Below are 23,875 nucleotides of genomic sequence, written 5' to 3'. Positions count from 1 at the left end.
GTGTGTGGAGAGGAGCAGAATCTTCAACACACTACTATCTTTTTGCACAGCCATTTGAAATAATGTAACCCAGCAGTCCTCAGCTGATTGCATTGACAGCATTCACAGTTTTCTCCAGCGCTAAGCCAGGATCAGAAAGCACACTGGGGGTCCACGCAGATGTCCCAGTGCATGCAAGTCTAGGAGCAAGCTGATCTCACTTGCCTGACTGTGCCATCCTTGAATGTGTTCTGCTTTCATCCCGAAGTACAGGTGGCCAGAGGACATTCCATACCACAGAGTCATCACTATCACATGACCCTGCTCTTCTTCTCCAGCACCAGTGTCCACAAGAAGCAGAGAAGAATAGTCACAAAGCCCTTCTCTTTCACATCTGCACCATACCGGTGGGCTGATTCCTGTTCTGGGCATACATGGTTTCATCCAACTGTCAAACAAATACTCCTTACATTGCTCTGCCCCTTGCAGGTCCAGCCCTGGTATTTGTCAGATATGGTCTGACACCCAACCACGCCACTTAATGAAGGGATTTGGCCACTGTTTGTTTTGCCATCACCACACGTAAAGTTTATCATTAAACCTGACAATAATTTCAGTGGTTTCTTGGCCGTACTGTGACTTGGAGCTATGTTACAAAAAGGAATATAATTTTGGCAATAAGAACCTTAGCTGTGAATAATGTTGGCCTCTTCCTTACATCTAGGGACAAACAAATTGATTGTGTGCCAGAAAACATTTTTGTGCTTATTCTGAAGAAGGAAAAAAAAATTTCAAGGTTTACTTTTTCTTTTCTTTTTCTTTCTTTCTTTCTCTTTCTCTCTTTCTCTCTTTCTCTCTTTCTCTCTTTCTCTCTTTCTTTCTTTCTTTCTTTTTTTTTTTTTTGTAATGCAGAAGTCTCAATGGCTTCTTGCCCCTACTTTGCAGTTGCATTGCATCTGCCCTGTGGACAAGGAATGAATGGACTGATAGTTCAATAAAATCCCTTTTTTCAGACTTTCAGCTTTCTATTTTCTGTTCACACTTTTTTTTTTTTTTTTTGGCTGCTCATGTGGAATCTTTACACTTACTGGTTCATTTGCTTCTCTGTACTCATATTCACATTCAATATTTACTCTAGAGTACTGTTTACTACTTATGGTTTCTACATCATAGCGAGTTAGAATACTTTGCTATTTTTATGTAACTTGGACCCATTTTGTAAATTGTTGATAGAGCATGATACAGTTACGATCACAAATACATATACAGTCTTAACAAATGTAAGTGGCAACCAGCAAAGAATGTACAAAAGTGTTCTGACCTAAACACATTGTGTCCTATTAACTGAATGTGGCCTGTGATGGAAAAGACTAATTGAACCCTGAGCTTACTTGTAAAACTATTAAGAACAAAAGCATTCTGGCAGCAAGTGCATCATGGTAACTTTGTCCAAATCACATATTACTATACATACTTGAGAAATGTATGCATTCATAACACAATCATTGCTTTCCTTCAGAAGTCAGTGAATTGCTGGCAGACCAACTGATAAGCTGTTTGGAATCCTTGGTAAGTCAGTCCACACTTGAAGATTATCCCCTAAGCTCTTCAGTGTGGCAATCTGACCACCCCTGTCCAGTTACCATTGGCCCTCTTCATTCTTTGGTGAGAACTACTTACTTTTGGATGATGCCATCGCCACAGTACCCATTTCCATGGATGTATATGGCAGCAGGTGATGGCTCACTCTCTTCACTTCCCGCAATGGTGATGACTTGGTAATGGTAGACACTGCCGAGAGTGAGATCCCTGAAAAACATGAAGAAGACTATGAGCTCTACAGACACAATGCCGGGGGCAGACAAGGACAGAGAAGACAATAGATCCCTCTGAGTGCACTCCATCAGTCCTGCTCATTTTTAAGCTTATTTGTATTGCAGTAATGTTGGTTTTCAGCACTATCTATACTGGAGGGATACAGGTTCACACCTCTTGAAATGTAGGCTGTCACACCACATCCACCAAGAAAGCACCTATAACTGCACCACTGTCTATGCGGCCCCCTTCCCTTTGCACTTCCTACTCCCATCTTCCCTTATAGTGACCCCAGTTCTCCGTCATGCTCATTTGAAACTACATCTATAGTTATTAGCCAGTAATTTCATAGTCTACTGTAGTTAAGGCACTCTGCCAAGCATGATGAATGACACTACAGTACAGTAGTAATAACTAACATCCGTTGACAGATAACCATGTATATTCCTGGGTACATTTTATCTTTATTTTGACCTTTAGAATAACCTTGGTAGTTAATTATTGAATGGCCATGTGGCAAACCATGAAGGTGCTTGGGAGAATGTCACCCAAGAAAAATATATGAGATAAGCAAAGACACAGAGGTGGGAGAGTGCCATGCCAGATTCTCTGGTAACTTTTGAGCTTATTGCCTCATTGGAGATCTGAGCATATGCTCCATTACATGCCGGCAGCCCCTTTTCTGATAGACCAAATTGATTCTCTTTTTCTGTGCTACTTGTTCTTCCTTATGTCACTCACTCTTGACTATAATAATGATAGTAGTAGCATCCGTTTACTGAATGTCAGGTCTGGGAACAAACACTTTCCATTTATCTTCTCTTTAAGGACAAGAAAACAACCCTATGCATGTACCAGTATATTTTCATATTTATATTACCATGGGGAATCTGAAGCACAGAGAGGTTAAGCAACTTGCATAAAATTATACGCTATTAAGTAATATCCTACATTCTGCTTCCTTGATCCCTATTTTAGGTCTGTTTTAATAATCTTATCTCTTACAAAGTAGGGTTTCATCCTGGAATTGCAATCCCAGATGCTGGTTCCTACCAAATTTCCAACTTGCCTCAATTGGCTCTCTCCTGTGCTTTTAGGACCTCCTAAAGCAGTTCCACATTCAATCATACACCAATTACTTTCCTCCTCTGACTTATTTCCTCTCATCTCCCCGCTTGAGCTCATTCTACCATCAAATGAACCTGGCTATTGCCAATTATCCTCCAAAGCAAGGACATATTTATGTCAATTGCACATGTCCAAATCACTAATCCCATTTCCGTTTTGACTATTTTCAAAGGCAGATGTTATTCCTCCTTTTCATCTCCCTCTATACAATTATTTCCTTTTTAATAATAAGTGCCATGGGAAGAAACACAAAGCGATAATGAAGAGAATTCCTATCATATTCCAGAGTGTGTGTGTGGAAGGGGGATTTCATAAACAATGGGGCAATGTCAAAAAGATCTCAAGTTCTCCTGCCCATCTGTTATTTCAGCTGCTATTCGGGCTGGAGCTGTTTGGATAAGGCCAGTAAGATAACAGGTGCAGAGGCAATGGACAGACAATGTCTCCTGATTCTCAACGTAACAATGAGTTGGAGTTTTATGAGCATTGAACATAGCTTTCCTAAGAATGTTGGGCATATTATCCAAAGAGTTTGTTTAATAGTACCGGAGCAACTGGTAATATTGGGAGTAGACCAGACCAGAAGTCCCTAGGGATTCCATTAGTGCTCCGTCCATAAAGACTAAGTGGGTGAAAGCCTAAATAAAACTCTTGAGATACTATTTGCATGAATGTGTGAACAATGGTTTTCTTGTAAGTCTTGTAAGTCTCTGGAATGCTAATTTGTTGGTACAATTATCTTCTTTTCTTTTTAAGCTTATGAGTTATTTTATTTACCTCTAGATCAATGAATGTATGTTGTTTTTTGGGGTTTTTTTGATGGTGCTTTTAAAACTGGAATATTATCATGGGGGAGGAGTGGTTTTCCCAGGGGATACATGAAGGCAAAAGATAAAGATGATATGCATTCTACATACATTCATTTTGCTCTAAAACACAGAGGCATGCTTATTAAGCAAATTTGGCCACATTACTGAATAAAGTAAGAAATTTTCATCAGGCTACCTCCCAGGTCACTAGGGGCAGATGGTCACTGTCTGAAGCAGATGGAGCACTTTTGTGGAAAAACATGAGAGGGGGAGAAGCACTTCTCTATGTTGTGTTTTTATCTGTGATATGTGTCATGAGTGATTTATGGGTGATAATATTTAAAGTGCTCTGCTAATATTTGTGAATGTTTTCTTCCTCCCTCCTACCTTGCCCTCTTTCCTCCCTTCTCCCCAATCCTTTTCAAGAAACACAAGCCTGAAGCACACAAACATGTGCTACCCTCTTAGTTTTATCATGTAGTAGCTGAGAACTCATAGGCAGGTATTCATTGCTCTGAACCCACTTCTAATTAGTCATGAACCTGACCACACTGTCTTTCCTGGCACATTGACTGTGAAGATGTGTATCAAGAACATAGGTACTCAGCCTACCACATATAGTCAATAAATATTAACCCATTACTATAAATACCTAATGATCAACATTCTCATTAACTGGAAGTATGCTATGCCCTCCTAAGTAAGAGACGTGGAGTTACAGACAATAGCTGGAACCCTAGTCAGGCTAGCCTATAAAGAAGCGACCAGCATCTGGGTGTCAGAGCATGATGGAAAGTCTCCTTTTTGCCACATTGTTTGGTAACTACAAAATCCTCAGTGCTAGGGGGCTTCCCTGGTGGCCTAGGGGTTAAGTCACAGCAGTCTCATCTCCAAGGCCTGAGTTCGATCCCCAGCCAGGGAACTACCCACATGGTGCAGTAGGCCTCTCCTATCTCACCTGCTGCTCCCCTCAGCAGTGTATTTCAGTCAATCTGCCTGTTCTGCTCCCCACTCTGTCTCTGGTGAATCCTCTCAACCCTGCACCTCTGGTCTACATCTCAGTTCTTCTAAAAAAAATAAATAAATGAAAAAAAAAATAAATGAAATCTTAAAAAAAAAAAAAATCCACATTGCCTAGGAGCTTGGTGCCTTTCCAGGTGGTTATTTTACCTCCTGAAAATTCTGGGTCCCAGAGGTTTGTCTTTGGCCTGGGGCATTATCTGTTTCCCCAAAACTTCCACCCATGGTCTTGCTACTCACCAGTAATTCCTAGAACACATCTGATTGGAAGAGAAACTTAAAAACCCTCCTTCTTCCCACTGTGTGCTGGGCTACTGTATTTCAGGGAAGCCTGTCAGCAGCTCTTCAAGAATGAGATTGTTAATCCAAATTTTCAGATGGGAAATTGGAAGCCCAAGTCATCCCCTTCCTAAAAAGGGGAAGAAGTGATAGGAACAATCGCTACATATATAATATAAAAAGAAGATTGCTTTTCACTTAATAATTTCCCCAATGCAAAGTCAAAATGAATGCGAAACAAGAGCTCTTCTAGAAAGAACCAATGCAGAATAGATTTTTTTCCAAAAGGACACGCTAGTGGCTTCTGAATACTTGGCTGGAGGGGTCAGGACCTATTTCATGGTTGATCTCAAAGTAGGACATTTATGTCAAGTTGTTCCTTTCAGCTGCTCCTGAAACCATCTGGAAAGTCTTACACTGTCACTTGAACTCCTTCCCCTTCTGTGCCTCCCACATACAGGCAGACCCTAAGTCTTGTCAATATTCCCCACCCAACAACTTCCCCATCATTGTTTCTGCATCCCTACTGCCACCAGCCTCTCAGCCTTGCTGGCTGAAGCAGCCTGTGCCTTGCCTTTCTGCCTCCAGTATCTTGCTTTCCCCTCTTGCCAACACCCTCAGAGTATTCTTAGATCCAAAGCCACTCTTCAGTTCTGAGTCTCGGCATGTAGACCACTGATGTTATTGCCAAGCTGAAGCTTCCTCTATGCTCTGTGTTCAGACTAGTGTTTCAGTCCTTCATCTGAAGCACAATTATTTTTATCACTTCTGACTGTTTTACAAGAATTCTGAGGGCCACATTATTTATTTATTTAGGCTGTTTTTTAAAATTTTATTTTATTATTATTTAAATTTTTTTTACATCATTGTTCATTTTTAAACAATATTTGCTTCCCCCACCCCCTCTGGTGTAGTCCCCATGGAATTTCCTTCCCCAAGGCACCTGTGCACCATCACCTCAGTCCTCTGTGCTCCTCCCTCCCTCTGATTCCTCTCCCACCTCCTCCCCCCACAGGAGGTCTCTGATTTATAATTGTCTGTTTTTGCTAGTTGTGTTTTGTACTGTTATTATTTTTCACTCTGATGTCTTATTTGGTTCCCATATATTCCTGCTATAAGTGAAACCATCCAATATTTTTTTTTTCCTTCTGGCTTATTTCACTGAGCATAATTCCTTCTAGCTCCATCCATGTTGCTGTGAATAGCATGAGTTTATCTTTTTTGATTGATGAATAATATTCCATTGTGTATATGTACCACATCTTCCTGATCCAATCATCTATTTTTGGATATTTGGGTTGTTTTCCAGGTTTTACCTATTGTAAGTAGTGCCGCAATAAACATAGGGGTGCAGATGTTCTTTTGAATCAGTGTTTTTGCGTCCTTTGGGTAGATCCCTAGGAGTGGAATTGCTGCATTTATTTTTTTTAAAGATTTATATTTATGCATACAAAAACTGGGATATAGGCCAGAGGTGTGGGGTGGGGGGAGAGGATTCACCAGAGACAGAGTGGGGAACAGAACAGGCAGATTGACTGAAGTACACTGCTGAGGGGAGCAGCAGGTGAGTTAGGAGAGGTCTGCTGCACCATGTGGGTAGCTCCCTGGCTGGGGATCGAACTCATGCAGCAGTGGCTGGGGATGACTTCATAGGTTGTGTCTTAACTCTTATGCCACCAGGGAGGCCCTTTAATTTATTTTTTAAAGTTAACCTTCATTGCTATTTAATCATCAAACCTTTAAGTCTCATCTCAGATGAATTTCATGTTAACAAATGTTTTTAAATGCCAGTGTTTACATGCAATGAGATTGTGGGGCTAGTTTGGAAGAGCTTTCTGTGAATCCTTTGCATCAGTTTTTTGTTAAACTTTTTAATCACTGAGCCATCATTCTTCCACAAATGTCTCGAATGATATATCTACTTTAAGTTTGCATTTCTGGCAAACCGAAACAAACATACTGGCATTTCCAACTGGGATGATTTCTCAGTACACCTCCTCAGAAATAGCACATCAATGGTAACATGTATCACAACTGGGGCAGAATCTTATGGTTAAATTTAGTTACTGATTGTGAAATTGCTATCTTATGAATGTTCATCTACATATAAGGAGACTAAGCACTCTATGCCTTAACTTTTTGCACAAGGGTATTGTTCTAAAAGTGTTTTTGTGTAGCTAACTATCATGATAGGTTAATTAAAACCCATCTGAAATCTGTAGGCAAATCTGTAGTCACTTTACTTCTGAGGGTCTCTTTTTCTACCTTTTAATTAGGATAATGATTCTCCATACCAATAAGAAGATCAAATAAGAAATATGAAGGCAAGCCACATTGCAATATGGAAATAACAGTTTGTTTCTTCCAGGAAAGCCTCTGTGGGCTCCTTAATTACTCTTTATTGATCTTCTTATTGTCTTCATATCACAGCATTCATTTATCATGCTCTATCTCTCCAGATAGTCTGTGTAACTAAACTCTGTTACACTTCTTTGAAATTCCATCTTCTGCAATAATAATAGCAATTGTAGTTCCCATTTGTTGCCAATTCATCATATGCTAGCACTTTTTATGCCTACACTTCCTGTGAATAATCTCAATTAATTAAAAGAACAGTCCCTTCAATAACTATCATCATCTCATTTTTAATGAAGAAAACTAATATGCAGGAGGTTAAGCTGCCTGCTTATAGTCAGATTGCTTTTGTTGTGGGGGAGACTTGAGTCTGCGCTAACTCCATGCCAACACAGCGTTTTCTGGAAGTTGAAGTTCCCAGCTGTTATATGAGCTGGAAAACGGAGCTGGACAGAAGCTAAAAAGACTAGTTTTGAAACAAGTAGAGTCTGCCTACAATGACAATCAGAAAGTTCCAGATGTCAGGAGAAACACACATCCTCTTAAACACCATAATGAAGAACCATTAATTTCTTCATCTATGAAATGGGAGTCTGGGAAAAATGTGATCAGTTCTATAATCCACAGTTCCAATTTAATGAGAAAGAGTGTACATCTTTCTATCACAAGCTGTTCCACAGGCTGGAAGCTATCTTGGTTGCTCAATCTGCACTGACAATGGGTGAGGTTCAGGCTCTAACAATGAGTTTGTCTGAGCTTGAAGACATGGTGGAGGGACTGCTTAGGAAGCTTCTGGTTCACGAGGAACCCAAATACTCCAGTTCTGCCTTGGGCTAAGCCTCAGAAGTTAATGCCTGGGCACTCTGAATGTTGCTTCCAGCCAAGAGTAGGAAGAGAAGGAAACAATCACCTTCCAAGCTTGAGATGAAGCAGCAAGGGACTTTACACGTACTATTATTATTGCCCAGTTACATAGAAAATGCTGTATCTGGAGAACAATGTAACAAATGTCCTTAGACATTTGCCAAATTATACCACCTTGTGTAGTTGTTTCAACCTACCTGTGTGCTCTTCCTCTATCCCATCCCCTCTCTCCCATGAACATTTTATACTTCTTGTACATATTCACAGTTTTGCGTATTTTAAACTTCATAGATGTTTGAATACTACATGTATCAGTTAGGCAACTGGCTTTTCTTTCCTCAGCATTGATTTCGAGATCATATGTATTGAGACAACTAGAGCTAGCTTGTTATTGTCACTGACATACATATTTGAACATGAAATACAACACTTTGACATTCTTTTCTAGTTCGGCATTTAGGTTGTTTCTATTATTGCTACAATTACAACTACTATTATTTAAACATTGTGTTCATTATTTCCAATAATATTGATCTAAACATCTGTGTTCACATCTCTTTGCACACAAAACAAGAGTAATTTTGAAGGAAATGCATTGCAATATATTTTATACAACATCGCTAGGTTGAAGGTAATTGCATTTTCTACTTTATTAGATATTGCCAACTTATTCTCCAAACTGGTTATACCAATTAACATGTTTCCCAACAGCCTTCCCATTGATCCACATCCCTGCCAGCATCCGAACTTGCCAAACATTTAATTTTTGCCAATCTGATGGGTATTGAGTGATATTTAATTACTATTTTATTTCTTTGATTTTATTCCTCTGGTAACACATCTGACCATCATTTCCTGTTAGTTGTCCACATAGACATTTAGTGCTATTGCAGATTATTCATCACTTTTGCCTATTTTAAATGGGCTCCTTTTCCCTATTGATATCTAAGTATATTTTCACATACTGGATAATAACCCTTTGTAATTAAAGGCACTACAAGTACCATTTTCAAGTCTGTGACTCTTTTTACATTCTGCCTTATCCTGTTTTGTTGAAGGGAATTTCTAAATCATTTTCTCCATGATTTATGTCTTTCATACTGTTAAGTAAATGCTTATGCTCCAAGGTCATAAAATAGTCTCCCCTGTTTCCTCTGAATAGCTTCAAGGTTTTCATTTTTAAGTGTATAGATTCACTCACAATGTATCAATAGCTTAAAAAATAATGTGTAGGGAGAATTGTTTTTGTCTCAAATACAAATGATTCCATTTGTCCAACATTTTGTGTGTTTAATAGCTAATCCTTTCATATTGCATTGTGACACCATATATCATTCATTACTTAGATATATGTTTCCCGGGTTAGATACCTGTTTCCCGGGTTATCAGTTTCATTGGTCTAATTTTTTCCCTATCATCCTATCAATAGCAGTTGGTCTTGATTTTCATAGCTTTATGGAAGTCTTGTTTTATATTACAAGTTTTGCTACATTTGGATTTTTCTCCTTCAAAAGGGCACTTTGATCTTGAATGTAATTTTTAAGTTTTATTTTTTAAAAAGTTCTATTGAGGATTTTATTCAAATTTCATTGAATTTTATTCAAATTTTATTCAGATTTTATTCAAATTTCATTGAATATTTGAGGAAAAAGACAATTTTTTGGCATTGCCTTTCCCCTTTATACACACAGTTTATCTTTTAAAAAAATATTTAGGTCTTCTTGCATGGTTTCATGAAATTTTAAAGCCTTCTTCATAAAAGTTGTGATGAATTTTTATTAGGAATGTATTCTTAACTGTAGATACTTTATAGGTGACAGTGCTTTAGTAACTGGTAGCTTCTATCTATCTGTCTACCTACCTACCTACCTACCCATCTAGCTTCCATGTATCTATCTATCCTCTATCTATTGACTCATGTGCATATATATCTATACTTGCATTTTCATATTTGGGAGCTAATAAAAATATCTGAATTTTATAAATTGATATTCTATTTGGAAGCCCTTTTAGACTATTACATTGATTCTCATAATTTGTGGATTCATGTTAATTTTTCTATGGCCTCTGACAAATGTTGAATAATGATGGTTTTGTTTCTCCCTTTTCAATTCTCAGATTTTGTTTTACATTAATTTTCTAGCTGTGCTAGGTAAGGCCAATGGTATCCCTCGGTTTGTCTCTGGGGTGAAATTCTTATATTACACCATGAGGCACAATTCCTGCTATTTCAGTGCATACCCTTTATTAGATGAAGGATAGTCCTTTTTTATCCCCACTGTATTTCCTGTTTTGTTTATCACGAAGGGACTTGATTTTATTTTTTATTTTTTTAAAGAAATATTTATTTATGCATACAAAACCAGGGGTGTAGGACAGAGGTGTGGGGGGTGAGAAAATTCACCAGAGACAGAGTGGGGAGCAGAAGAGGCAGATAGATGTACTGAAAGACACTGCTGAGGGGAGCAGTGGGCAAGACAGGAGAGGTCTGCTGTGCCATGTGGGTCAGCTCCCTGGATGGGGATCGAACTCTACTTGCAATGGCTGGCAATAGCTTGATAGCACTGTTTTTAACTCCTGTGCCACCAGGGAAGCCCCAATTGAGCTTTTAAATTCTGCATCTAGTAAGACATCTCATTTTAAAACCTTACTTTAATATGCTGCGGTTGTGAATATATTCACAGGCCATTAATCATTAAAATCAGTTCTTCTTATTGTGGGATAACCCAGTCTGGATACAATGTGTGCTTATAGGAGTATGTGGTATTATTTGCTTGATTTTATTTGTTAATATTTTATGTAAAATTTTTGCTTCTAGGTCATAAATCTCACTGGCTGAAAGCTGTTATCTTTGCTATTGATTTATTTGTCAATTTGTTTGTTTGTTTATTCATTGACTTGTTCATTTACATATTGTGTCCCAGATAGAAATAATATTCTAGGGCCTCCCTGGTGGCCTAGGGTTTAAGTCTCAGCAGTATCACCACTACAGCCTGAGTTCAGTCCCTGGCCAGGGACCCACATATAGCACAGCAGACCTCTCCTGTCTCACCTGCTGCTCCCTTTAGTGTGTATTTCAATAAATCCATTTGTTCTGCTCTCCACTCTGTCTCTGGTGAATCCTCTCAGCCCCCGAACCTCTGACCTATACACCAGTTATACACAAAATAAAGAAAAAAAAGAAAGAATGTCCTGTGTGGTACTGATTCTTTGATATTTGTTGAGACTCCCTTAGAATACAGTACATTTTTAAAAAGTCCTACATATCTTATAAAAAAATATTTATACTTCAGTTGGGTAGCAGTGTTCTTCTATACTTTTTTTTAATCAGATGACTATTTTTGCATTGTTCAAGATGTATAGATCATTATTTTAATTTGAGTCATTAATTATGGAAAAGGTGTTAAAATAACATGATAATATTATGCATATATCATTTGTTTAGGTAAGTGTCATCTTCGATTTATATATTTTTAGGTCACGTTATTTGGTATATTCAAGCACAAAATCATTATATGGCCTCATGTTATTACAGTGACCTCTTTAATTTTTTTTTTGCTTTATTGTTTCCTCTGTCTGATAATAATATTAATGTGTTTGGGTTAGTATTTTCCTGGTAAATTTTCTATTCCTTTACCTTTAACCTTTTGGTGAACTTATCTTTGGTTAAATACAACCTGAACATCTCCACCCTTATATGTGACTTTAATCTGATTAATGACTGCCATATTGGATTCATTTTCCGATCCTGTCATGCTGTCCATATATCATTCCTTTTCCTTTATTTATTTCCTTCCTTTCTTGTCTTCATTTGGATTTTATTTTTTTTTATTTCTACTCTTCCCCACTCCTTAGCACATGTAATCTTTGGAGATTATATTTTTCCTATTTTCCTTAAATGTTAATATGATTACTTGTTAAAATCAAAATTCAATAGAAGCCCTGATGTTGTTTGCTGATCCTTGCTCTTGATGTCTCGTTTACTTTAGTTGTATGGTTTTGATTTTGAAATTCGAACTCACGTTCATTCAGGTTTAATCTGTGGGAAACACATGTGTCTCCTGGGTCAAGAGTATATGATCCAGAGTGATTTTATGTTAATTTCTAGATACCCTTGCAACACTACTAACACAGAGCCTGCCTGCTCATCTCCATCCACCCCCAACCCCCACTTTCTTCTTCTTTCTTTCTTCAGCGAGTTTCTCAGCTCAGGCATTCCCAGAACATACTGAGCAGTACAAATTCAAACCTCAAATCTTTGCAAGGTATAAGACATGTACACAAGTATACTAGTATACTCTAGTATACTCTTTCATTATGTATGCAGATGCTCAGATGTCCTAACCTTATTTCAAGGCACTAGACACAGTTTTCCAACTTGCAGAGTTGAAGGGCCAAATTTCCTCTCCTGGAATAACAAGATTTACTCCACTATTGCCAAAACTGATGGCCCTCCCTTATTAAGCTATGCCAATAAAACATAAGATTAAGGGTTTACCTGTCTAGTTGTCAGTTCCATTTTATTTCTTGTCCCTGGCAACATATTTTTTTATGATTTTCTGATCTCAGTCAGATTTTGAAGGGTGACAGTTCTATCAATTATGTTTTATCAAGACTGTCCACATAGATGCTTGTATTGGAGATATTTTTAGATTAGCTAGCTCATCAAATTTCCACTTACTCTAATATTAATAATATATTTCTAATTTCTAATATAATCTTGAAAGGTAAAAATATTCTGTATGGCTCAGCTGAGGTTCCATATAATTTAATGAATTGCCCAAGGTAAGGAAGGTAATTATAAACCCAAATTTAAACCATGCTGTTTGACTTTAGAACTTTGACCTTTCCATGACATAGAGTTGACATCTTGAATGAACGCATACTCGTAAGTAATGTGTTAATATTGAGTCAAATACAGAACATTAAAACTACCTGAACATAAGATAAGCTATCCTTCGTAGAGCTACAGGTTTTTTTTTAGGAAACTCAGACTAAATTACATTTTATTTCTCATGTAGAACTGTAGAGGAAAATAGCTTTAGTCTACCATTAGGATGAGAGCTTTTTTTTTTTAAATTCAGAAGTGATACTATATTAACACAATTGCTTTATTTTTATTTTCTAACCATAAACATCACCCACATTTGTTTTAACAACTTAGAACACACATGAAAGAATTAAAAATAAAATAAAATCCTCTCAAATTCCATAACCTTATCACAGTTGCCAAGAAAATTCTGGTCAGCATCCTTTCCTGTATCGTTTTATGTACAAACACACACATACACATGCATATAGATATATGTATATATATTTATGATCACAAATATATGATCACAAATTTATAATATCACTCCATTTTTGGTGTTCATTTAAAACAGAGTATGGGGGGGCCTCCCTGGTGGCTCAACGGGTTAAGCACTGCACTATGAAGCAATCGGCAGCCTCTGCAGCATGAGTTCGATCCTCCTCTGGCTAGAGAGCAACCCACATGGTGAAGCAGACCTCTCCTGTCTCGCCTGCTGCTCCCCTCAGCAGTGCGTTTCAGTCAATCTGCCTGTTCTGTTCCCCACTCTGCCTCTGGTGAATCCTCTCACCCCCCGCACCCCTGTCCTGTACCCCAGCTCTTGTATGCATAAATAAATAAATCTTTGAAAAAATAAAATAAATAAAAAAGAGTATAAGGGAAATAAATCCAGCTAATTAGCTTCATGCTAGCTAAATACATTTATGACTTTGACCACTTTTCAAATTCTGGATAAATATATCATTTGTTTTATTTATCTAGTCATTCACCCAAATAGCACTCAAAGAGTCACCCCAGTTTCTACTGGGATTTATAGATCAATAAACTATGGTCATGTCTTCAGGATATTCATAGGCTTGTTGAAAAAAAGACATTAAAAAGGATGGACTTAACACAACCTAAAAAAGCATAGAGGGCTGTGGAAGCACAAACTAAGGAGGAAAGAGTCTGAGATTTCCCCAAGGAGTTTTACTGGCTTGACTGGAGAAAAGGAAGAAGTCAGCTCAGGGAAAGGAGAGAATTTACTTCCTACAAAAGGTCAGCCAAAGACAAACATTAAAACCAACCCTTGTAAACTGACCACAGATCTGAGGCATCCAGATGGGGAGGGGAGCACACCCTGGACTATGGCGGAGGACTGTGGGTGCTTTGGTGGTGGGAGAGATGTAGTGACCCCACCTGAGGACAGAAATCCCATACTGTCAAAAATATTAACAATGATACTTCATTGAACAACAATAATAATAGTAATAAGGAATTGGCTTTCTATATAAGTGACATCTGTTTTGCTAATGATTGTTTTGGTAGTAGTATCGATAATTGGTTTTAGGGAGAACTGGGAAGGGGATACCTGATTATGTAGAAACTAGCATTTCCTGCAGGATGGAAGATGCAAAAATAAAGCAAATACCTACCAGGTTTTGGCAATATGCTACATGTTTTCCTATTCTATTTCCTTTAAAGTGAACTAAAGTTTGCAATAAAATATCCCTTTTCATTGAATGACTATGGAAATGTATAGTCATCTCAAAAGAATTTGAATCTTAACAGGCATACATTAAAGTAATCTACCCTCAGTTTCGTCCCACATGTGATAACAATATACTTTTTAATTCCAGTTTTCTCTGGGTATCACCCTGAATTCTTGAGAGAAAACATTATTTTTATTCTGAGCTCAGAGCTACCTTGGTCTTAGTTTTATTGCAGGCAGGTGGCTGTGGAGGACTGGGGATAGAGTACTCATGCCCTTGGGAAGGGATGCCCTACTCTGGCACCACTATAGACAACACCTTGACCTCATGTCAGGAAAAATGACTAGGCGTCTTCCATTCACTTTGGCTGTGACTTGAGATGAATCAGTTCTCCGCTCTGGATCTCACTTTATGTGCAATGAAAAGAAAAATGGAGTTTCTGGTAAGAGTCCTCCAAGGGGAAGAAAATGCCATCATTGTTTCAAAATGGAAACAGAGAGAACAGGTCGGGGCAGCATGGTTGTTCTACAAGGTAGTCTGAAGAGCACCAACAGAGAGGAGGATCAAACAGTAGTTGGGAGGATGAGAAAGTTTTAGGGTTTCTCTTTGACACTTGGATCAGGCTGGTTTTCTTTTACGGGTGCCTTCAACACCCTATTGTTTATTACAAAACTCAGCACAACTTTGTTGCCATCAGATGTTGAGTGCCTACCTTCCTTGGTGAATGTTAAGTATATGAAGTAGAGAAAACACATTAGCTTTTTATTGCTACATCTCTATGCTGAACACAGTGCCTGGCACAGATTAGGTTTCAACAATATCTGTTGAAAGAATATTCAATGTATGGGAAAACTGTCAAAAGACACAAATGATGAATATGGTGTTCTGAGCAGTAGAAACAACATACAATAAGACTGAACTTTAGGGGAAAATATAAGAAGTGCTAACGTTTTACTAGAATGATACAGTGGAGAGTGTATAATAGATGGCAGAAGACTCTGGAAAGATGCTGTGTCTTGAATCACTGAGCAATGGAGAGGCACTAGGGGATTGGATACAATGATTTTCCAAGTCCCACTTCCAGGTGCATAAGTCAAAACTTGTAAGTGTGAACAGTTGTCCAGATGCTGAACAAGCAGCCCCTTCTGTAGACAGCCTGGGATCCTTGAACTCCCCAACTCAATCCTCCCAGACCAGGCACTCAGGCTGCCACACTTGCCACGTCAGGTCCCGTTACTGAAACAAAGCTGTGATGCTGAGATCTCGTGCAAAGAAAGAATCTTGGTTTGAGAAAATGGACTTTTGTCTTGGAATATCCATCAGCTTATTTATTCTGATGACCACTGTGAGTTCCAAGCCATGGTCTGGATTAAATGGATGAAGAATGAGATGACAGGAATCTGAGAATCCAGTGGGTGTCAGGTCTCCCCCAATGGGACTATGGCCCGCCCCTCTGACACAGGTAACACAAAACTCATTCCTTTCATACTAGAAGCTGCCCTTACCCTGTATAAGACTCAGGAAGGAGCAAATGTATACATGCAACTGATTAATGCCAGCAGCCTTTGATATAATTGTCCAAAGACTTGCCCTGGTACCAATTTAAAACACAGTAGCAAATTTAATAAAACTAACAGTTTGCAGCCAAGGCCTTTGTTATTTTGTTTTAAACATCTTTTACCACCAATTGAAGTGATTTTCTATTTTCTTGGTGCAATGAAATAAAATACAAGGGAAAGAATGGATGGGCAATGTGGAAATTATAAAAGATCCAGATCTTCAAATCCTGGGATACGGTAAAAGCAGTCCTGAGATTCAACTGGTTTTTTGTGTCAGGCCAAGACGTGAGGGGAAGTCATTTACCAGTTGGGGGGCAACACCACACCTGGATAGCATTAAAGAAAGGGGAGAGGAGAAGATCTACAAGGAACTCTTGTTTTTCCTTAATGCAACCAAAGGCGATGTGTGACAGCTTCCCCCAAACACCCCTGCTGGTGATGGACGGGTCTCTTGATTACAGAGTAGGGGCTTGTGACAAGTTGACCCGTCGCCAAGGTCCCTGGGAGCCAAAACACCAGATACAGTCAGAGGTAAACAGGCATGCGGCATAGTGTGAAAATCGAGGCCAAGCCTGGGCCAGGGAGTGGAGCGAGGGGCCAGTGACAGCTGGTGATTGAGCGGCACTAACTGAACACAGTTGCAGAGGACCAGGGGCCAGTGGGGAAAGCAATCTCCTTTCTCCTCCCTGTGGCCTCTCTGGGTGGCCAGCAATTTTATTACTGGCAGAGGGCGAGCCCAACAGCATTTTCAAATTTGGCACCACATCTAAAACCATTTGGGGGCTGGGCTTTTCTTTCTTCTCTCCCGTCCCCCCTCCTCATGAATGCTTTGGGATTCGGTGAAAGCAGTTAGCAAACTACATTTCCCCTCAAATTTTGAAACCCATGTGCACTTGGGGAAAATGTAATCCTTATGTTTCTGATTCATTTACACTTAACTCATCAAAATGCTATTTTGTAAGAGCTATTTGATGTCTACAAAGTCTTCTGAGCCCTTTTGTAAGCCTCGCTTCTTAGAAGCAGGAAGTCACGTTTCTGAGGGAGAACTTGAACCTAAAAGGTTGAGTTTGTTTTGAAATGAGGGCTCTTGGAGAGTCACGTGGACCCTGAGCTTGGCCAAGTACATTTTCTCATTTCCTAGACCACCCCCTCACCAGCACCAGCCGCCATGGTACCCACAGCAGCTCTCCATGATTTCACCCCAAGCAACCAATGGTGACCTCTCCCTGATCACAGAGAACTAAGCCTAAGTTTGAATCCCATGTCCGGCCAAACTGCAGTGCTCTGTGATGTGGGGGAAGGAGCACCTAGATTGGGAATCAGGGGCTGTTCTATTCCCTGTTCTGCCTTCAAATGCCTGTGTGACTCTAAGGAAATGGCCTCCTCTCTCTGGGTTCAACTGTCTCCATTTGTAGAGGGTAGGTGCTTCAATGCTCCTCCCAGGTCTCATAATTTTTAATGGAATTCCTAGAGAGTGGGATGTTTGTGCACCTCACAATACTCCCTATAGAAGTTATAAAGACTAAGTGTGCTTAGAAGAAGTAGCTTGGCTCAAAAAGTAAACACAAATATGTAGAAGTCAGAGCTAGACAGCTTCAGATATTACCTCTTCCAAGTTTTTCATTGTGCGGTGGATACTGAGGCTCAGAGAAGGGGAATAAATGCCCCCCCCACCTCGGATTAACGGCCGAGTCCAGTTTTACTAGCAGGATGGAACTTTCCAAACTTTTCAGTTCATAGGATATTGAAGCTGGGACCAAAAAATCAACTTTGCATTTTGATAAGAATGTGAAAGCCCACATTTAGAATGGAAGTAGAGACTGGCACTGCTTTGCATGAGGCACAGTGAGGTGGTGTCTGGCTTGTATTAAAGCCCATGAGTGAATGATTAATCCTGGGCAGAAAACAAAGTCCATGCCTTGTAATGTTATAGGTATTAGTGCTACAGAAGATTAACCCCACAACCCCCCCACCCCAGAGACTTTTTTCAGAATGTTAGAGTATACTTTGAGAATCAGTGGATGATGAAAACAGGCAGCCTTGAGGGTCCTGTCTGCTCACCTCCACACATAAATACACACACACTCAACACACATACTCATACATACATGCACATGTGTGTACACCTGCACCTGAAAATCTCACCTTGGTGGCTCCTGCATCTTTATGCAGGGAGTAAATGTTACGCCTCCATGTGAACCAGTCAGAGAAGTAATCCTGCATGACCTACGTGCCCCCTCCTCCCTCTGATCATGAATCTTCCATCCATCAGTACCATTTAGGCCCAATCAGGCGGTCTCCATTCTTACCATCACTACCATAGTTCCTGTGTCATCACCTCCCTACTTCAATTTTGGTGATGCTGTCTTATCTCCTCAGCTGTGCCTCCATCCCTACATCCACCCAGCTACACACATACACACAGCCAAAAAGCTTTTTTTTTTTTTTTTAAGATTTATTTATTTATTTATACAAGAACTGGGTACAGGCCAGATGCATGGGAGGGTGAGAGGATTCACCAGAGACAGAGTGGGGAACAGAACAGGCAGACTGACTGAACAAATACACTGCTGAGGGGAGCAGTGGGCCAGACAGGAGAGGTCTGCCGTGCAATGTGGGTATCTCCTTGGCTGGGGATAAAACCAGCACTGCAGAGGCTGCGGAAAGCTTCACCGTGCTGTTCTCAACTGCCTGTGCCACCAGAGAGGCCCTATTAGAGTATTTATTATAATATTCCCACTGTTTTAGTTTATTTATATTTTTTAAAGATTTATTTATTTTTATACAAGGACCGGGTTACAGGCCAGATGCGCAGGAGAGTGAGAGGATTCACCAGAGACAGAGCAGGGAACAGAACAGGCAGACTGACCAAATATACTGCTGAGGGGAGCAGCGGGTGAGACAGGAGAGGTCTGCTTGCCATGTGGGACCCTTGCCAGCCGGCTAGGATTGAATCGTCACTACAGAGGCTGCGGACAGCTTCACAGCGCAGTGCTCAACCGCTGGCGCCAGCAGGGAAGGCCCAAAAAGCTTTTCTAATTCTATAGCTAGTCATCATCCTCTCTGACCTAGATACTCAATGACTCCCCACCAAACTCAGGGTGAAATCCAGAGCCTCTAGGACTTTCAGGATCTGATTCCCCTCCTCCACCACTTCTGTTCAAACTCCTCTCAAATTTTACCCATCAGTCACCATAAACACATAGTCTGACCTTTCCTGGCTAGGTACGCTGGCCTTAGCTTGGATATCAGCTTTTCAGGAGATTCTCACTGACCCTTTAAGCTTCACGTGGCATTCCTAGCCCATGTGGCTCTCTTATCATGACACCTTTCTCACTTCTTGTTACTTCCTGTTTATCTGTTCACTTCTCATATTAATTAGACAGAGCTTCTAGAGGACTGAGACTGTCTCTTATTGCCTGGTTTATCTCCACTGCTTATCACAGGGCAGGTAACAAAGACAATGTGAAATAAATGACTCTTGAATGGATGGAAGACTGACTTATGTCACCTGGCCCATTCCCTTTACTTTAAGGATAAGGAAATTGAGGCCCTAATAGGGGATCTGTTAGATTCTCTTCTGTGCTCTTGATCTTGTGACTAGCCCACCTTGAAAGTTAAAGGGCCTTTAATATACCAGATATCACCTGCATTACCATGTATTATGGACCACTATGGCTCTGCCACAGGGTTTATGCATCTATTCCCCTGTGAATGCTTTTTATTATCTATATTATTGACCATCTACTTGACACCTGACCTTGCATGAGAAGCTAAGGATAATATGTGGTAGATACTACCAAGCTACCATCTCTAGCAACTTGCTGTCAAACTACAATGCCTCTGAGCAGAAAAATTTCACCCAAACAACATGAATTGTCCCGAGGGGAAAAGCTGGCAAGCTGTAAGAGAGAGAAGGGAGGTCAAGGAGGAGCTCAAGAGACTCAGTGTGACCAGAAGACTTTCTTTAGAGGTGGCCTGACTCTAAGTCCAGACTCACCACTAATGAAACATGTGACCTTACTGAATCAGACACACTCAGAGCAAGTGAGAGCTCAAGGGTGGTGTAGGCAGAAAGGCAGAGCCATAAATGGCCTTTGGAGTCATCTCCCTACACCTTCACCTTAATGAATGGGTGCTTGGGTCTAGGGAGGATAAGTCACTGACCAGGGACAGAAAAATTTCAGATCAGTGCTGGTATCTAGGTCTCCTAATTCCAGGGCCAGCAACGGTGGTGGTTTTCTTTCTTTTGTTTCCCTCCTTAGCTTAGCTACAAAGTGTAATGTATCTGTTCTGTCTTCCAATTCTCACTGAAGCATAGCAACTTTGGTCAGAATTTAATGGGAAGGCCTCCCTGGTGGCACAAGAGGTTAAGTCTCAGCACTATGAAGCTATCCTCAACCACTGCAGCATGAGTTCAATCCCCGGCCAGTGAGCTGACCCACATGGCACAGCAGACCTCTCCTGGCTCACCCACTGCTCCCCTCAGCAGTGTGTTTCATCAGTGTGTTTCAGTAGTGTTTCAGTGCCTATTCTGCTCCCCACTCTGCCTCTGGTGAATCCTCTCATCCCCTGCACCTCTGGCCTGCACCCCAGTTCTTGCATGCATAAATAAATAAATATTTACAAAAAAAAGAATTTAATGGGAAACTGTTTCAAGTATGTCTGTGTGTCTGTGTGCTTGCCTTTCACACACCCTCTTGGGTCTGGTCCTGGCTGACAGCAAGCCTAGTGAAAACCTAACAGCAGAAGGAACCATGAATATCTAGATCTTTACAGTCCCCCAGATTGCATCACATTCATACAAGTCCATTGTCTTGTCCCTATTTCACAACACCCATGTGAGACTACATCCACAGGAATTATCACCCACTTTTTCTAGGGGAAGGAGGTGAAGCTGCAACAATTGAAGGGACCTGGTCAGTGTCACCCAGTAAGGCAGTCATGACCTGATCTGGTCTGGGTACTAGACTTTCTGGTTTCAAATTCAGCATCTCTAGAGGAATGTCTGAGGTTCCTATTTTAAACAGACACAACACAAACCTATGAAGACTTGTGCTAAGGATTCTCACAGTTTCTAAACAGAGACTGAATGGATTTTGTCACCCCTCTTGCCAATGCCCAGTGTGAGATCAATTCCTCCATTCTCTTCACATCTGCAATTGTGCTGATAGTTATTATTCCTTTCTCTTTCCTATTCAATTATTTGGTGTCTTGAAAAGTCAGGAATTGGAGCAGCAAAACTATGTACAGTCCACCCTTCCTTCCCCCAAGGCGAACAGCAAAGAACAAAATGGCAGGTGGCATCAGACTATGCATTGCAATCTGAATTCACTAACTCATTGTTTTCCAATGGAACTGTCCTCAGGAAGATGAGTCCTTGGGCACATGACAAGGAACAGGATTCTCTCAAGAAACAACATCAGGAAAGACAGGGTGAAGCATTCCCCCAACTCTGGGAAGGTCACAGCAGCCAGGAATACCCAGGTTCTGTGTCCCATTGCAGTGTTTGAACTAACATTCCCCTCATTAGTAATGAAATTAACCTTCTCTTAAAACTACATATCTTCTTGCTCTAAAATTCCTACTGACAAACCATGAAACCATATATAGAGAGATCTAAACAAATATTTGGACATCCACAATTATTTCATTTTTTTTATTTTCTACTAGCAGGTATGGACACCTCTACAGTAACTACACCATGGACCTGGTGTGCTGAGGCCCACCAGCCTCTCTCCCAACATAATAATCATATACATTTCCTCTGCCATCTATGATGTAGCTTTTTATTCCCTTTCAAACCTCCCTCAGGAGTATTATCTCAATTCGAACCATCAGTCCATAAAGAAGCTTCTTTTCAATCAGGTTTATTTCATTCATATGTGTTTCTTCCTCCTGGAAGAAGTTTCTTAAAGCATCCAAATGTCACTGTCCATAGTTGTAAAGTGGAGTGAATAACAAAACTTAAAGGATTTTTTTTTGAAAGGATGAAATGATATAAAATATTTTAAAGTGTTTGTCAAAGTTTGTCTGATAGATACATAATTGATAAATGATAATTATCATTTTTACACTTTATTACATTTGGATAACTACACAAAGGGATCCTAACATGGGCTCATGTGGGTAGAGTCCTAATCCACCATTTTATCAGTTGAGTACATGAGTCAGTTATGAAGATTCTCTAAGCAATTTCTATGAAATGGAAAAAAAATCTATCTCTTGGAAGGAAATGGGAAAGGTTTATCTTCCTAGGATGTCCAACTGAGCATATGTATTAAGGACAATATATCAGGCCCATTGTAAATACTTAATGCATTTATCCTATCAATATACAGAGAGGAACCTTCTACACTGAGAACAATTAATTCAAATATACATTCAAAAACCCTCCACAAAACCTTTTAAAATAATGCTCAGCCAGGAAGTGTTATGTAAACTACACACAATTTTCCATATAGAGAGTTGCTGCTTGCTCTATCTACCTGCCTGCCTGCCTGTTAATTTACTTGATTATTTACTTATTTAACTTTATTACTCTCAGAAAAATGTGGATGGCATCAGAAGTGGGTAGTTATATTGTCTTTAATGATTTGCTGAAGGAAAGGTAGGGCAGACAACACAATGGAAGAAATAGTGACTTTATGGTCACAGAACTAGATTCAGCTATTCTGTAGAGAAGTTGTTTGACACTCAGTGAGTAGAAATGGACTGTGTTATTAATTCAGGAGCAACTCTAGTCTTGTGTATTGACCAGCAAAGCTAGCATTGCTCCCCAAGACAGTTGGGCAACTCAGACACAATATGTCTAAGATTGAGCTTTTGATCTACCCTATCTACGAATAAAATACTAAATTAAAATCCATCCTTATATTTCAGGAAATAATATTTATTTTATTCCGATACTCAAACCAGGTACTTGGAAGTCACTGAACAGTGACCTTGCATCCAAGACATCACCAAATCCTCAGACACACCTCTTATTCATCCATTTCTCTGGGCAAACAATCGTAATCTCTGGTTTGGATGTTACTAACATCCCCTAAATGGACTTTTTTACTGTTCCTCAATCCTTTTTTCACAGAGCATTCTGAACAATTTTATAAAAACAAATCTGATTGGTTTAGTCCTCTATTTCCCAATGAATGAATCCAAACTTCAGAACATGGACCCAAACTCCTTCACAATCTGACTCCTGCTTACCTTTCCATTCTTATCTTTCATATATTCCCTCCTATTTTTACTTGGGCTATTATTCAGCCAAGTCCTCCTATCCAAAGATAAGATTCAGAATTACAATAGGAGATGGATATCACCATGCAATAATACTTGCTAAATGGCTGGTATATAAATGAATGGATGAATTTATCCATGGAGCCTTAGGTCCATCATTTCACTTCTTTGGGTCTAGTTTAACATTTGTAGGAGAGACACCCTAGTGGTCCACTGACTCTAAAGTCCAGTAGTGCATCAGGTTGATCCACAGAAATGTTCATCAGTGATTTCAAAAGTGTTACTGCCAAAAAGGGGACCTCCACATCTTCAAAACTTGAAGAAAGTCAG

General features: G+C 39.8%; 1 protein-coding gene across 1 annotated transcript in view; it reads right to left on the bottom strand.

The window, feature by feature from the left end:
- PAPPA (pappalysin 1) overlaps positions 1-23,875 on the bottom strand; it is a gene marked incomplete at both ends in the record, with an annotated part of 230,926 nt that overhangs the window by 118,793 nt on the left and 88,258 nt on the right. Inside the window, one exon of the mRNA XM_084237287.1 lies at positions 1,660-1,788. Within this exon, the coding sequence (XP_084093413.1) occupies positions 1,660-1,788 (129 nt within the window). The remainder of the gene's footprint in view (positions 1-1,659; positions 1,789-23,875) is intronic.

Source organism: Talpa europaea, assembly GCF_964194135.1.
Source record: "Talpa europaea genome assembly, chromosome: 7".
In the NCBI taxonomy this organism is placed as follows: Eukaryota; Metazoa; Chordata; class Mammalia; order Eulipotyphla; family Talpidae; genus Talpa; species Talpa europaea.
The sequence above is the reverse complement of the archived record's forward strand: the minus strand, read 5'-3'. Positions and strand labels throughout refer to the sequence as shown.